At 54.2% G+C, this 15,793-nt stretch overlaps 1 protein-coding gene across 1 annotated transcript in view; it reads right to left on the bottom strand.

The window, feature by feature from the left end:
- The window catches only part of Vstm2l (V-set and transmembrane domain containing 2 like), a 28,916-nt gene extending 20,727 nt beyond the window's left edge, over positions 1–8,189 (bottom strand). The window contains exon 1 of the mRNA XM_090352850.1: positions 7,826–8,189. Within this exon, the coding sequence (XP_090208976.1) occupies positions 7,826–7,946 (121 nt within the window). The 5' untranslated portion in view covers positions 7,947–8,189. The remainder of the gene's footprint in view (positions 1–7,825) is intronic.
- Positions 8,190–15,793: the final 7,604 nt, after the last annotated feature.

The raw sequence follows: 15,793 nt of genomic DNA, 5'->3' as shown, positions 1-15,793 counted from the left end.
TTAAACCCTTTGAAACCACAGCAAAATCACTCAGCACCGTTTAGAGAAGTGACAGATCAATCTCCTGGATTTCCAAGAGCATGGTGACCTCTGAAAAAATTAGGAGCCAGTGGGCTAGATGAGTGTTTATCCCCCCACATCATCATTTGGTCATTCATTCACTCATTCACTCATTCATTCATTCATTCACCTAACCAGTGAGTGCCCATTCTAAGTGAGAGTCACTTTGATATAGAGGATATATGTATTGGCACCTTGAGATACTATTTGAAAAGTGGTGTGGTGGGAAGAGGAGGGAGGATGGGAAGAGGAGGGAGGGTGGGGAGGGGAGGGAGGGTGGATGGGGAGAGGAAGAAAAAACAGGGAAAGAGAGAAATGGCAGGTCATGAGAAGGAAGGAAGATGGGTGTGCAGGAGAGAGAAGGGGGGGAAGGACATTGAAAGGCAGTGATACAGAGGAAGAGAGACAGAGAGAGAGACAGAGAGAGAGAGAGAGAGAGAGAGAGAGAGAGAGAGAGAGAGAGAAGCAGAGAAAGATCAAGAAATTCAGAGGAAAACAGGCCTAGGAGAGAAAGACTCAGACAGAGCACTGCCCACTGAGCACTCCCAGTCTCCAGGGCTGACGTCACCTCTCAGGGACACCAGTGTAGGGAGCAAAGGCCTCCCTAGAGTGGGCCTCAGCCTGGTCCCTTGGGCCAGGTTGCTAAGGGTCCCTTCCAACCTGTCGGGATCCCACAAACCAGAGTCACTCAGGCTCCAGATAGGCAAACAGAACCCTTCTTCCAAGGAAGCAGCAGCAGGAGCACTCCCGTCCCATGCACGGGCCCAGGTGCCCACACAGTGGCTTGGCCGGCGCTTCCAGGCAGAACTGGACTCTCAATACCCCAGAAGCGATGTCTCCAGCCGAGCCAACAATCCGGGGCTCTGGCTCTAGGGCCCCGCCCTGCTCTGCCACTCCACCACTGTGGGTCCTCAGACAAGGCACGTCTGTGGCTGTGAAACAGGCACACCCCTGGCCCGTGTGTGTGTGTGTGTGTGTGTGTGTGTGTGTGTGTGTGTGTGTGTGTGTGTGTGTGTGTGTGTCAAGTGAAAATGAAAAGGTGTGTAGAGAAAAGGCATGTGGATCAGCCTCTCTAAAGACTTCATTGGGCTGGGGACAGTCCCGGCCCTTCCATGGGCCGGTTGTGGGACAAAGGACCAGGGCAGGAAGATGCAGCAGGAAGAATTTTAGAAGGCCAGAATTTGTAAGAACTCATTGTTGACAAGTGGGGACACTGAGGCACCAGACTATGTTAGATCGGGACAAAGGTAGGGAAACCCAGTGTGTCTGCCAGTCCCAGCCCCAGCACCTGCTCTTTCACTGAGCTGGAACAAAGATAAAGTGGGGCCACTGTCTCCACCCCTCAGCCGGGGGGGTGGGGGGGGCAGAGGACAAAAAGGGCCCCCCTCCTTCTCTGCCCCAACCCCCTTTGGCCAGTTCTGCCCACCTGGGCCCCTGGGCTAGCACTCCGTTGGTGTGTGACAGATCTTTATTAAACGCCCACTGTGTTTGGCTTCTCTGCCCACTTCTGCAGTGTGACCTCTCTTGGGAAATAAGAAAGTCTCTCTAACATCCCAGCTCTGGGAAGGCCTGGCCTGGACACATTCTGTGAGCGAGGCACAGGACGGACCCTCCCCCGCACAGGGGACAAACCCTCCCTCCCAGGTGAATGTCATTCTTGGCTATTTAAATCTCTTCATAATTTATACTAAACTTTTTTTCATGGGTTTATTTGTCTGTCTCTCCCACTAGATTGAGCAAGATCCCTACCTGTCCCCATCTCTGGCCTGGGCTAAGGCCAGCCTGGTGAGTGGCAGGTGCTCCTTGGCATTTGTAGAGGAGGGAGGGTCCAGTCCTGTCTGTTATGTCGCAGCACTGACCTGTCCATGTGCACGGCTCCTCTAAACTCACCCACTATGTTTCATACTCAGTCCCACCCTAAGCCGTCCATGTTTTCCAGCCCACATTGGAATAAAGGCAGAACTCTGAAAACAGAAGAGGTTCACTGGGATCTGCCTCTGATGGCCTGGGACTCACTGAGGGCCCTAGGGAACCTTGCAGAATGGGAGCTGGGAGTTGGAGGTGAGGCTCTGGAGGATGGGGCGGCGCCAGACTCAGGAGAGGGGCAGCCCCCTCTGCCTCCCACCCACTGCCTTTCCCCACTGTATTGGGCACTGCAAAGAACCAGCTGGGTGGGCTCTGGACCCTATGGCCAGCACTGGTAGTGAGTGGGTCCCTCTCCCGGTTAGACCACTGCCCCTATTCCGATGGAAGAGTCTTATGAGACTCGGAGAGGGGGTGGGGAAGAAGATAGAGGTAGGTTCACCATATTGGGCCATTCTGGTGTGTTCCATATGTATCCCATGGGCTGGGCCCTGCACTGCAAGGCAAGATCAGCTCAACCCATCCCAGGAAGTCCCTGTAGTGGCAAAAGGAGTGGACCCAGTTGGGTCTTTTTGTTTTTTTACAAACATGGATTTCTTATGAAACCAATGTTCTACTCTTCACTTGGAATGAGTGGCTTTACGCCCTGGCACTACCACCTATTCACTCTCTCCTCAGTGCCCCGCTGTGCTGAGTCCTGGGACACAGAAGTTCTGAATCCCAACTGCCCAGCTGGCCCCAAGTTCCCTTCCAAGCTGAGGCACTGCCCACCGCCCTATCCACCGAGCCCCTGGAAATGGGCTCGTTCCAGACCTCCTTCCCCTCTTCTCGTTGATCCCAGGCCGCTCTGGTCTGGCTCCCTTCCATGGTTGTGCAGCCTCCAGGGTATGCAAGCTCCTTCCTGCAGCCAAGTCTTCAGACCCCGCCGTGCCTTCTCCCTGTGTGCCTATCCCTTCTCTTGTGCCTCTCCTTCTTCCTCTCGTGGACTCAATAGCATTCTTGGGTCCTGGTTGTGGAGCCAAATTCCTGCATTCAGATATGACCTCCTGACTTGTTAGATGTATGGCTTTTTTTTTTTCTTCTTTTTCTTTTTTTGGTGCCAGGACTGAGGCTTGAACTCAGAGCCTGGGGACTTTTTCTTAGCTTTTCCCCTCTAAGCTGACACTCTACTGCTTGAGCCACAGCTCCACTTCTTTTTTTTTTAATCAGAGGCATCTCATGGGACTTTCATGGAAGCCCAGATTGGCTTCCAACTCTGATGCTCAGATCTCAGCTTTCTGACTAGCTAGGATAACAGGCATGAGCTCCCAGCTCCTGACTTGGGTATATGGCCTTTTCTGCCTTTCCCAGTCTCATTTCCACATTTATACGTTCATACAGTCTCCTCCTCTTAGGGTTCTTCAGGGTTGAAATGAGACAATGCTACTTAAGCAGTGAGATGACCCTCGATAGATCTGTGCCTCAATGCCATCTCTGTGATGCCAACGAACAGCAGGAACCTCCAGGCCATTCTGGATCAACTGGCCCTCCCTGGCAGGGTCCTCCCAGCCCTGAGAGAGGGGGCTGGAAAGCATTTCCTAAAGGGCCTTTGCAGTGTGTTCTAGATGCTCTTTCTCCTGCCTGGGTTCCCATGAATCAGAAGGGACAGTCTCTTATTTTCTGTGGGGACACTTGTCCTCCACCTTGCTGTCACAATTGGAAGAAGCAGACTTCCCTCTACCTTCCCAGCCACCTGCGACTCCCTTCATTTGAGGAAAAGGCAGCCAGAGTCCCCGATGTCAAAACCAATTGGTGTGAAGGCTCCAGGGAAAGGCGCTTGCGAGGGCCAGCTCCCCACCAGAAGCAGGCAACTCCAGCCCAAGGTGGAGTGTTTACAGGCATAATGGATGCACTAATCACCCACACCGAGACAAAGGCAAGCACAGTTTTAACATCATAACCTTCGCAAGACAGGACTCAGTTTTCTCCATCTTCCAGCCACCAAACTAGCTGGCTTATGGATGATGACGTACCAACAGTTTGGAAAGGAATGCAAGAAGCCAGAGTCATTTCTCAGTGCCCAGGCTGCTTGCCAAATGGCCTGGTGGCCCCACCTCCCCCCCTCCACCCCCGGCGCCCCGCTGCTTCCTCCTGGCAACACAGAGTGAATCAGTCAATGGATGAAGCGCCAGCAGGCCAAGCTAGGATCTTTGTCTGCACTAGGGTGTATTAATAATTGAAGGTGCTGGACTGGGTGCGTGTGTGTGTGTGTGTGTGTGTGTGTGTGTGTGCGTGTGTGTGTTGGGGAGGATGGATGTGTGATGCAGTGGGCTTCTTGGGGCTTCTCTCAGGGTTTAAATACCTGGCCCAGTCTGGACTGAAACTCCTGGGTATCCCACAGTGTTCACGGGACTCCCCTCAGTACAGCAGTGAAATCATCTGGAGGAACTTATTAAAATGCAGATCCCAGGAGAGGGATATAGCTCTGCAGAACATTTGCCTAGCACGTGCAAAGCCCTGGGTCCTATCCCCAGCACCTCAAAAATGTCTACTCCAGAATCCTCCTATAACTGCTAGTGGTTAGGGGATATCTGCATCGGATCAAACGCCTGGATGGGGGGGAGAGACTCTGAGGCCTGCAAAAATCCTGCCTTACATCTCTGCCCTGATTGTGAGCTTTCCAACATGCATGTAGCTGTGGTCAGGTGTTGTCACCTTTGTGAGTGACTGACTCACTCCTCTGATGGAAAGCTGGTGCTTCATCAGCTCCCCGAACAGCTGGCAGGGACACATCTGGGTGAGGGTGATGCAGGAGAGGTCTGTCACAAAGCTGGATCAAGTCTGCTTCCAGCCCATTCAAAACCTCCAGACATACCCTCACTGTGAAATCAGTCCTGCAGCTCACTGCACACACTCAGTGACCTTGGGCAAGTCATCAGCCCTCCTTGAGCCTCAGTTTCCTCATCTACCCAGAACCTTCCTCCACTCATGACTCTGGGCTGAGTGCAGGCACACTGGCAAAGGACATGGAGAACCCAGCACAAAGTAAGTACTTCATCAATGCCACGTCCCTTTTCTCCCATCCCACAATACTTCTGGCCATGAGCTAGCCTTTCTGATAAGGAAAATCAAAACAGCAACCTCGTATTGAGTACCTATTATGTGTAGCTAGATACCCTATCTCCCAGTTCCTGACACCTTCTTAGAACCATGTTCCATGCGTTCTGTGTGTATTCACAAAGCCTCCTTGAAGGTGGGCGGGGTGGAGGTGGGAGGCCAAAAGCACAGACCCTCCTGGCCCGCCTGTTTGACCACTGGCTCTCTCTATGACAAGTCCGGGTCAGGCAGGCACAAGGCACTAGCTGGGTGGTAGGCTGGAGGTAGCCCGAGCTGGATCAGTGGGCAGCTACCACATGGTGGGAAGGTCCACCAATTCCCCCTCCAGGAGTCCCTGCTTCCAGCCCTCACTCGTCACCCTCAGACACAGACACCTTCCTGACCCGGCCACATTTCCTGAACTAGCTATGGACACCGGGAGTCCAAGAATAATGAAACGATCAGGCTCCAATCTGCTAAACAGCAATTTCGGAGCTTTTTCAGCACACACAGCTTTTATCAAATTGGTATTCTCCTCCTGAACACAAATGGCTTATTAGACATGACCCACTTATTCGCAGCGTCTCACTATCATTAATAACAGTTTCTTTTTGTGATTAAGTGACTGGTTCCAAACCTTTCCTGTGGCGCCGGGTGCTCGGCCTGGCCGAGGGGCAGCTGTGAGGCTCCTACACAGCCACCAACTTGGTGACTTTGAACCTGCCAATGTCGGGGAAAGGCAGCCTGGCCCCTGCACAGCAGCTCAGCTGCCTCGTTTCCTTGAGGGACAGAGTGGGTAGACCCAGAGCAGTGACACAGAGACACACAGGGGGTCGGGACACAGCAGACGCCCTGGCAGCAAGTCTCCCCTTTTCATTCAGCGCCTCCTCTCTGCGTGCCTTAGCTGAACCTCTTCAGGGTGTGGGTGGCAGATCACAGCTGGGGGCCAAAGCCGTGCCCCTCATTCACACCTGGCACCAGGGGGGCAGGCAGAGACTGACACACAGAGGGCAGAGTCTGCTTCCACCAAATCCCTGGGGGTCTGGTGGCCCAGAAACAGGATGGTCTTACACCTCAGAGCTCCACATTCAAACCTTTTGGGACCGCAAACTCAGGAAAGTCCTCCCTTGGGCAAGTCTCCTAGTGTCACATCCAACTGTGCCAAGGAGTAGAGTAGTGAAAGGAAATTCTGTTTCCCTTGAACGGGAAGGGATCCCACAGAGAGACAGATGAATGTCCTGGAGAAATCCACATCTTCACTTGACACCCCAGGGCCCATCCTGGCTCAGCTACTCTCTCCCTGTGTGACCTTGGCCATCTCCCTTCACCTCTCTGAGCTTTGGTTTCCCTTGGAAAATAGTTGAGGATCAAAATAACCTCCTTTTCCCCCCTTTACTATGGCTCTAGCCGGGATGGCAGAAATAGGTAAGGGAGAAGAAGTGTGTAAAAGTGACACAGAACAGATTCTATCCAATACTGTGAAGCAGAGGGGTACAGGGAGCCATAGATCCCCTCCGCCCCCGGACACACACACACAAAGCAGAGACCAGAGTGCTGTGGGAACCTTCCTTCCTGGAGCAATCTCATCCAGGCCTCATGCCCCAGCAGGGCCTTTGCTGAGGGTCTGTCTTTCTCCACACACCTCACATTCATTCCCTTCAGAATCAATCATGCTGTTCCCTGCCCTTTGTACAAACCTCCCCCAGCTCCGGGCATACCATGGCAGGCATTGGTGTTGACTGGTCCAGTCCATGTGGGGAAGAGACACATGGATGCTTTCCTCTACCCGCTGCCCCATCCCACAGCCTGGTTTACAGGAGGCAGGGAAGTCCCACAGCTGTCTACCCCATGCCACCCAACTCTGCTGCCAACTTGGGCTCGCCTGGGGCAAGAAGGAGCTTCTGACACTTGGGCAAGCAGTGTTGGGGGTTCTTGCTCTCATCTGCAGTGGTGATCGGAGTAGGGGTTCTCACATTCCAGTCTGTAGCACCACAGAGGAGATGGAGGTACCTCCAGTGAAGGAGGCAGGGGCAGACAAAGCCTGGGGTCATCCTCTCCACTGCCCAGCTCCGGCTGGAGCAGCCACATCAACTAGCCAGGTGTTCTTCAGGGACCTCCATCAATCTCTACCCCTGAGATGCCACCCACCAGGCAAGGGCAACTGCCACCCAAGCTAGCAGGTGTCCAGAGCAAGGGGGCTCCTGTCCCCATGGGCCCACTCTCACGTCAGGGCACAGGGGGCAGGATGGAGAGGGAAGGGACCAACACAACCTGGGCGTTAAACCCACACAGTGGAAAGGCAGATGAGCAGAGAGGAGCAGGTGGGCAAAGGGTGTGCACAAGTATGTGTGTGTGTGTGTGTGTGTGTGTGTGTGTGTCCTCGTGTCTGCAGGTAGTCAGGCAAGAGTTGTGGCGAAGCGTGTGTGGGTGGGTGCCAGCTGTGTGGTGGGCACAACTGGGTGCATTTTTGAGCAAGCAGGGGGCCACGAGGTGTGTGCTGTGTGTGGGTAGTTGTGTGGGAAGGTGAGCGTGTTAGCAGCCGTGGGTACGTGTGTCTCGTGTGGTCGTGGAGGTGTGTGTATCCGCGTGAGCATTTGTGTGTGGGGGGGGGTCCTCAGCCTGACAGCAGGGGTGCGCCGGGGTCCCCCTGCCTCCTCGGGGCTGGTCAGGGTGCCAGGGTGGGTCCAGACCCAGCAGGGGGCATCCGCCCCCACCCCCCCGCCACGTCTGGCCGGCCTGTGTTCGAGCCCCGGGGCGACCAAGTTGGAGCGGCGCAGCCGGGGTGGGGTTCGGTAGGGAAGTCCGTGGGGGCGGCGGCCGGACTCACCGTGGCCGGAGACGTGGTTGTCCCAGGGCGCGTGGCCCGCGGGCCGCGCGGCGCCGCCGAGTTGCAGGAAAAGTGCCAGGTAGTGGAGGGCGCCCAGCGCCGCGGCGAGCGGGGCCCCCATGGCGCGCGCTCGGGGCCGGGGGCGCCGCCGCCTCACATCGGGGCTCGGGAGCCCGCAGACCCCCGTGTCCGCCCGCCGTCGCCTGCCCGGTGCGGCCTGGCTGCCCCGCGCTGGCCGCGGCCCCCTCGCCCGCTGGCCCGGCCCCGGCCCCCCGCTCCCGGTCCGGCTCCCCGCGCTCGCCCGGCTCCGGCCCGGCCTTGGCTGCGGGCGGCGAGCGCACGCCCAGCCGACTGCGGGACTCTTCCCCCGCGCGGAAGGCCACGCCGCCGCGTCCGCCGCACCGCCTCGCTCCGCCCGGGGAGGCGCGGCGGAGGGATCCGCCGCTTGATTTATCATCAAAGTTTTGCCCAGGCTGGGATTTTTTAAAGCGGTACTCTCAACTTTCCCCCGCCCCGGAGCGGGGATGGGGGCCCGCGGGGTGGGGGCGCGGGGCGCGCGGGGGGCGGGGGGCGGCGTCCCGGGACCTGGCTCCCGCACCAAGTGCCACCCCGGGGCAGCGAAGCGCGGCGAACATCCCACCTGCCTCGAGACCCCGAGCGCTCACAGGGGATCCCCAACTTCGCTAGCTGGGGGACGCCAGGCCCGGGGCGCGGGGCCAGGTGTGTGTGTGTGTGTGTGTGTCGGGGGGCGGGGGGAGGAACCGGGGCTGAGACCCAGGAGGCTGTGCACCCCTGCGCGCTGCTCGAGGCCTCGGCGTGAGAAGCAGGGCAGCAGTGGGGCCCCAGGAGCCGGGCGGAAACACGGGGCGCGCCGCCGCCCCCATGCCGCGGCCGGGGCTGTGCGCCTCCCCCCTCCGGACTCAGTTTTAGCGTCCACACAATGGGAGTGAGGCGACCCAGTTGGTGGGGCGTCTTCTGGCTTAGAGGTGATGGGGCTCCCGGCGGTGATCGCCCCCTTCCGGACGGAGGGGCTCCTTCCCGGGACGGATGAGCCTGGACGGACCGGCGCGCGCGTGGATGTGTGTGCATGGGTGTGCGCGCGTGCACGTCTGGGCGAGTGGGTGCGTGGGAGCATTGTGCGGGAATGTGTGCACGTGTGTGTGCACGTGGATGTGTGCATATGCTGTGTCTGGAGGGAGGGAGGCACGGAGACCCTTCCGTTCCCAGGAGCAGGAATCCTGCGAGGTCTTCGGACTCCTTCGTGGATGCTTTCACTGGGTTTAGGAGGGACCCCCGCCCCCCAGTAAGGACAGGAGGGGGGACTTGTGGACCACTTCAAAGCTGAGAAAGCGCCTTAAATCAGAGAAACCTGAGGTTCTGCGGCGGTTCTGGGCAGGGTCCCTGGGGCCTGGGGAAGTCCTGGACCAAAGGCGGGGTCCCTCCCGCCCGTCCCCAACCCTGGCCCGCCGAGGTTTCAGCCTCATGGGACAGCGCCAACCCCGACGGCCATTCGTTCAGCACCACGGACAGCTCCCGGACAGCCATCCTTTCAGCACCAGGGGCAGACCCACCGATTTCCCCATGTCGCCCCTGCGCGCTCCTCTCCCCAGCGGGGTCGGGAGCGCCGGCCTCCCGCTCCCCAGTACAGACCACGGGGGGACCCAGCATCCAGCACTGGGCGCAAAGTTTGAGGTGTACTCTGTCTTTGCTCTGTCTTCGCTCCAATGTGAGAGCGCACGGTGCCGTGAACAAGGCCTGGGGTCGCCAGCCGCAGCTTGGTTCCTTCTCAGCAGAGGAGGCCCGCCCTCTTCCCAAGCGTGCACGCCGACAGACGCGATTTCAGCACCCTGGACAGCGCCCCGACCCAGGCGAGGCCTTCCTGACGTGCCGCCATGCGCACATCATCAAGCCCGGTTTCCTCATTCACCTTTCTGGCCCAATTAACCTCTTTCTTCCTTTCTTTCCACACAGAAGTGGTATTTAGGTTATGGTGGGGTGAGCTGGGAGCTCATTCATTGAGTCACTGAAACCTCCCACCCAATAAAAGAGATGCTGGTGGTCCCATGGGGGAAAAAAAGGAGGAAATTGGGAATCTAAACAGTGCCACGGCTGAAACTCCAGCCAGAATCCTCTCCAAGGAGGCTGTGGTGATAAAATTGTAGCTCGGATGTGGGAGGCTTTCTCCTCTTAAACTACAGACTGGAGGTAGAGGCATAATGGAAAGGGAAGAGGTGGGGAGAGAGGGAGAGAGAGAGAGAGGGAGAGAGAATTACAAGTGCATGTGTAGAGGGCAGAACAGGCACCCTCCTTAGGGGCTGCATGCTGAAGCTGTACCACTGACCCACTGATACTTAGAGACTTTTTCTTTCCACGTCTGGAACAAGGTTAAGCCTCACGACCTCTTAGAAGGCCATATAGATGACTTTAAATAGGCTCATACCTTGTACTCCAGTCGTCTGTCCTGGAGCCTGCTTCATCTCAACTCTGCTCCTGCCCCTAGGCACATAGGCTCCCCCTGTCTCTAGCTGAGCCCCCATTAACCAAGGTCCAGCCTGTACCCCCCTCACACAGTGAGGGATCCCCATGCCCTCTCCTAGCTCCTGAGCTTCCATTCCATCTTGTGCCTCAGCACCAAGCTAAGGACTTAAATTCCCCCATTTAAGCCACCCAGGGTAGGGCAGGGTAAGGTAGTGGGGGCTCATGCACTATTCTTTTGAATTTTGAATGCCACTACTATGCTATCTTAAACAAAGTTATTTAGCTTTTCTTTTTCTTTTTTTCTTTGGGGGTGGTGTGGGGCTTGAACTCTGGCCTGGGCACTGTCCTTGACCTCTTCAGCTCAAGGCTACTGCCCAGCCCTTTAACCACAGCTCCACTTCCCATTTTCTAGTGATTAATTGGAGATAAGAGTCTCTCAGCTTTGTAATGCCTGGGCTGGCTTTGAACCGCAATCCTCAGTTCTCAGCCTCCTGAGTAGCTAGAATTACAGGCTTTATTTGGCTTTTCTGTGTCTCAATGTCCTCATCTGCAGTAAAATGATGATGATGATGATGATGATGATGATGATGATGATGATGATATCTCCCTCACAAGATTGCCGTGAGGGTTAAGTGAGTGCCTAATATAAAGCACTTGGATCAAGGTCTGCACACAGGAGCTACACACTGACTATTATGGACGTGATGGTGGTTATTGGCTATGGATTAGGAAACAGAGGCCTGGAAAGCTTAAATATCTTCCCTAAAGCAAGCCAATGAGAGATCAGTGATACCATAGATTCCAGAGCCCTAAGTCCTGAGCACCTCAAATTCAACCCATCCCTGCTGCAGCATAGGGAAGTGAGACTCAGAAAGGGCAAGTGATTTCCTCAGAGTCACACAGCTAACATGATCATGTTCTGTGGGAACCATGTACAGATCTTTCCCAGGCCACTCCCACCCTCTCCCACCACATCCTACTGTCCTATTTATATTTCCTGCAGCACCTACTTAAACTGTGATTTACACTTTACATTGCATTCACACCCCTGATGTCACACAATTCACATAACAATCCCTGAGGCCAATACAATTAGCAGGGAGGCGGGGCATAGCCAGACGGGGAGGTAAAATTCTCAGCCTGTACTCCTTTCCTGTATAGTTGTCTCTTGTTTGCTTCACCCAGCCAAATGCAAGCGGCAGACATTATGGAATGTTATAGAGGCACAAAGTAGCCAACACGTATCCCAGAAAAGCATCTCTGGGGATTCACAAGGGTTGGGCGCTAATGACTCATTCCACTCCGGGAATGCATCCAGCAAGAGCAAGCCCCCCCATTCCCAGAGGTAACTAAATAGGCATCCGGCACACATATGGACAGGTGAAGCAAACATCGTAGCTATTTCCATTACACAAATGAGGCTCATGGCCGCGAGTTTGGTCTAGTGGTAGAGTGCTTACCTAATATGCACGAAGACCTGGGTTCGATTCCTTGGTACCATATACATAGAAAAAGCTGGAAGTGGTGCTGTGGCTCACGTGGAAAGCCCAAGGACAGTGCTCAGGCCCTGAGTTCAAACCCCAGGACTGGCAAAACAAACAAATGAGGCTGAGAAGGGGACCATCATGTCATGTACGTTGGCTGCTTAAAATGATTGTTTTACAGCTTCCCCAAGCAGGTGGGCTTGTCCTGCCCCTTACCTGTGAGCCAGGCTCTCTGGAGAGTCCTCACCCTTCCCTGGACTCTGGGAGGCCACCCTCCCTCCCCTTCCTGTGAGGTGTCACTTCAGCACTGTGGCTCTGTCAGTGGTAACAGCCGTAAGATTTGTCCTTTTAATCCAGAATCAATAACAAATTTCATTTAAAAATAAATTAAACCAGGCATTGGAAATCATTCACCGTGTGGGCTGGGCCTAGGGAACATGGTCTAAATGGCTTCCTTTCGCTCATCTATCAATGTCAAGTGCAGGTGGGGAGGGAGGGGAAATACCTGAGCGGCCTGATTCATGGAGAAACTACTTAAATGTATCAGCCCCTAACAATGAGCAGTGTAAGCCCAGAGCCGCACCTTTTAACACACCAATGACATGGGAGCGAGGCTTCATGGGAGCTTATCGAGACCCCACGGTCACTGGCTTGCAGGGAGCCCATTTGTAAGAGGGAACAATGGCTTTAGTATGGAGCTGCCTAATTTCCAGAGTGCATTACTGAGCTCTGAGGAGCAATGGAATTCTATTAAAGTCTTATCTGCCACAGGAGGGTAGGAAACCGGCAAGGAAATCCAGACTTGGCACAGATATGCCCAGAAAGCACCAAGGCTGACCCTGGGTGGTGGGGAGGTTGAACCAGCCTAGAGTGAAGGAGGGAGGTGGGCGGGGGCCCCGGATGTGGAAAAATATGTACGTTAATAGAGCTCCGGTTTCCAGCGATTACGTTTACATCAGCGAATAAAACTTGGCAATAAAACATCTGAGCTGCGTCTCTGACAGCATTTCCTTTTACAGCCCGGTGTATTTCATTCATTATAACAGGAGGCAGGGAGCCCGAGGTGTCCCCATTTCTCCCCCCTTTAATTAAATTTCCTAAATTACTGCCCAAGACTTGGATAAAACGAAAGACTTACAGCTTTACTAATCGCCATCGGAGGCTCCCGGCCCAACTCTGTGGCGGCTCTGGTCACACTGGGTCCAGCGTTATTAAAGTGAAATACTGTGGGCATCACTTGCCTGGGCTCCCATTTGTAAAGGGAGATACAGCCTAGACAGAGAATTTGGCCCCAAAACGGGTTCCAGGACTGGCATTCCCTTCATCTTCCTGTGTGGGCTTGGCTAAGTTACTGCCCTTCTTTGAGCCTCATTATTTTTTTTTTCCAACCCCCAAATGATCATCCTACTGTGAGAGCTGAATCAGCACTGGGATGACCTGGGCAAGCTACACATCGATTGTTAATGCCTGGGATAGCCTGTAGAGATTCTCACAGTATTGGTCTGCTAGGAGGTCTTGCTATCAGGCTTTCCAGGCTTTCAAAATATCCCTAGGTTGTGGCCGGGAGTTTGGCCGAGTGGTAGAGTGTTTGCCTAGCCTGCAGGAAGATCTGGGTTCGATTCCTTGGTATTACATACATAGAAAAAAAAAAGCCAGAAGTGGTGCTGTGCTAGCCTTGAGAAAGCCGAAAGACAGTGCTCAGGCTTTGAGCTCAAGCCCAAGACAAGCATAATAATAATAATAATAATAATAATAATATAGCAATTCTAGCTCATAGCTGAGGCCCAGGTCCCTGGGCTGAAATAGACATTTGAGATGTTAGGGCCTTCAGGGGCTCTGGGAAGGCTGGTGTTAGTCACACTCTCTTTCAGTGTCACTATCTGGGGTTGGGGAGGGATCTGGGAATCTTCCAGCTCACTCACTAGGCAATGGAGTGGTGTGTCATGCAGTGAGGATTCAGGTGGGGGATGTCTTCTCTTCCTTCACTTGGGCACTGCCAGCCTTGGCATGGGGGAGCTGCCTGCCAAATCCAGCTCAGCTGGAGTGCAGTGCGAAGGGCAAGCTGCGAGCTGCCCACCAGGTCTGGAGCACTTCTCCTCTGATGAGAAGCTTCCATGCTAGCCTGGTGCCAGTAGCTCATGCCTGTAATCCTAGCTGTTCAGGAAGCTGAGATCTGAGGATCCTGGTTTGAAGCCAGCCTGGGCAGGAAAGTCTGAGAGACTCTTATCTTATCTCCAATAAACTACTCAGAAAAATCTGGAATTGGTGCTATGGCTCAGGTGGTAGAACGCTAGCTTTGAGCTAAAGAAGCTCAGGGACAGTGCCCAGGCTCAGAGTTCAAGTCCTAGGATCATCCAGAAAAAAAAAAAAGAAAAAAGAAAAAGTCTCCAGGTTCTGAGCCTTCTGCTCAGAGCCTGTGCAGATACACAGGTCCCATCTACATCATCATCATTCTGCCTCCCCACAGGGCTTTTTGGTCTCCTAGAAAGGCCCTAAGCTTGGCCTGGACAAAGCAATGAACTGTATCATGCAGGGCCTCTTCACCTGCAGCCAGGTGCTTTTCAGCCATGGCAGGGAGGCTTGGGCTTTGTCAGCTACAAGACCTTGCTGTAAGAGTGTTTTAAATAGCTAGACCTGTACAAATTGGGTGGGCAAAGTCATTATGTCCTAGCATTGTCATAGCCAGACCAACGCTGATCAATGGAAATTAAAAGAGAGTGGCATGTATAATTTAAAATGTCCTAATAGGCACATAAAAAAGAAAGAAAAGAAAGAAAGGAAGGAAGGAAGAGAGAAAGAAAGAAATGGTACCACGCACCAGTGGCTCAGGTCTATAATCCTAGCTACTCAGGATGCTGAGATCTGAGGAACATGGTTCAAAGCCAGCCTGGGCACAGAAGTCTATGAAACTCTTAGTTCCCATTAACCACCAGAAAACCAGAAGTGTCACTGTGGCTCAATGTGGTAGAGTGGTAGCCTTGAGCTGAAAGCTCAAGGACAGCACCGAGGCCCAGAGTTCAAACCCCACAGCCAAAAAAAAAAAAAAAAAAAAAAAAGGCAACGTGTTTTTGTAACCCAATGTATCAAGACATCATGCATACTCATATAAGCCCTGTTTTGTTACTTGTTCATTTACTTATTTTGAGATAGTCTTGCTATGTATCCCTGGCTGGTCTAGAACTCACCACTGTCCTGCTTCTGCCTCAGAACAATTAACTAGGGTCAGCTGGATGCTTCCCATTCCACTGGGACTGTTACTTTTACAATCCAGGGCCTGCAGGTTTCATTCACCAAGAGTCTAGACTGTATCAGGCTCTCTTCCTTCCCCGGGACAATGAGGAGGTTGGATAGGACAATCTCTAAGGTTCTTCCTCACTCCAGGATCTCCATCCAGGGGTGTGGAGGAGGCTGGCAAGTAACAGATCTTAGATCCTGGAGGTGGGGCTGCAAGGTGACTCACCGGGACCAGGAGAAGGCAGATGTCCCACGGCAGGGGACATCTTCTTGTCTGTTTGCGAGAAAGTGAGTTCACCACTGCTAGAAGGCAAGCAGGGGTGTGAGGTTAGACCACACGAGCAGGCCCACAGCTGGACCTCAGAGAGGCTCTAGGGTGAGTCTCAGCTCTGTCCTTTCGCTTGTGTGACAATATAAGTTGGTTCAGCTGCAAATCTCAATTGTGAATCTTGGATACAAAGATGTATCAGTCAACCTCCAGGAGAAGACGCACAAGACATGGAGCAGCATAAATGTCTGACGAGCTGGTGCTCTCAGGAAGGGCCAGGTGAAGGCCTCAACCATGCAGGAAGGCGTGGCTGTGAACCTCCAGCCCCTCAGAGCCTGGTCCTCAGGTATGGCTCTCACAGCTTGCTCTGCCTGGGGTCTCATGCCCAGGAGCTCTGACTTTGACTCTGGAGTCTGGGAGACAGCGCAGCTAAGGCAGCCCCTCACCGTGCTGGGTTTCCTCCAGAGCCCCCACTAGTGAATTTTCCCTTCTCTCCCTGGTCCC

This window comes from Megascapheus bottae, chromosome 18, assembly GCF_031878675.1.
Source record: "Megascapheus bottae isolate mThoBot1 chromosome 18, mThoBot2.hap1, whole genome shotgun sequence".
Taxonomy (NCBI): domain Eukaryota; kingdom Metazoa; phylum Chordata; class Mammalia; order Rodentia; family Geomyidae; genus Megascapheus; species Megascapheus bottae.
Note: the sequence above shows the minus strand (reverse complement) of the source record. Positions and strands in the feature narration are given on the sequence as shown.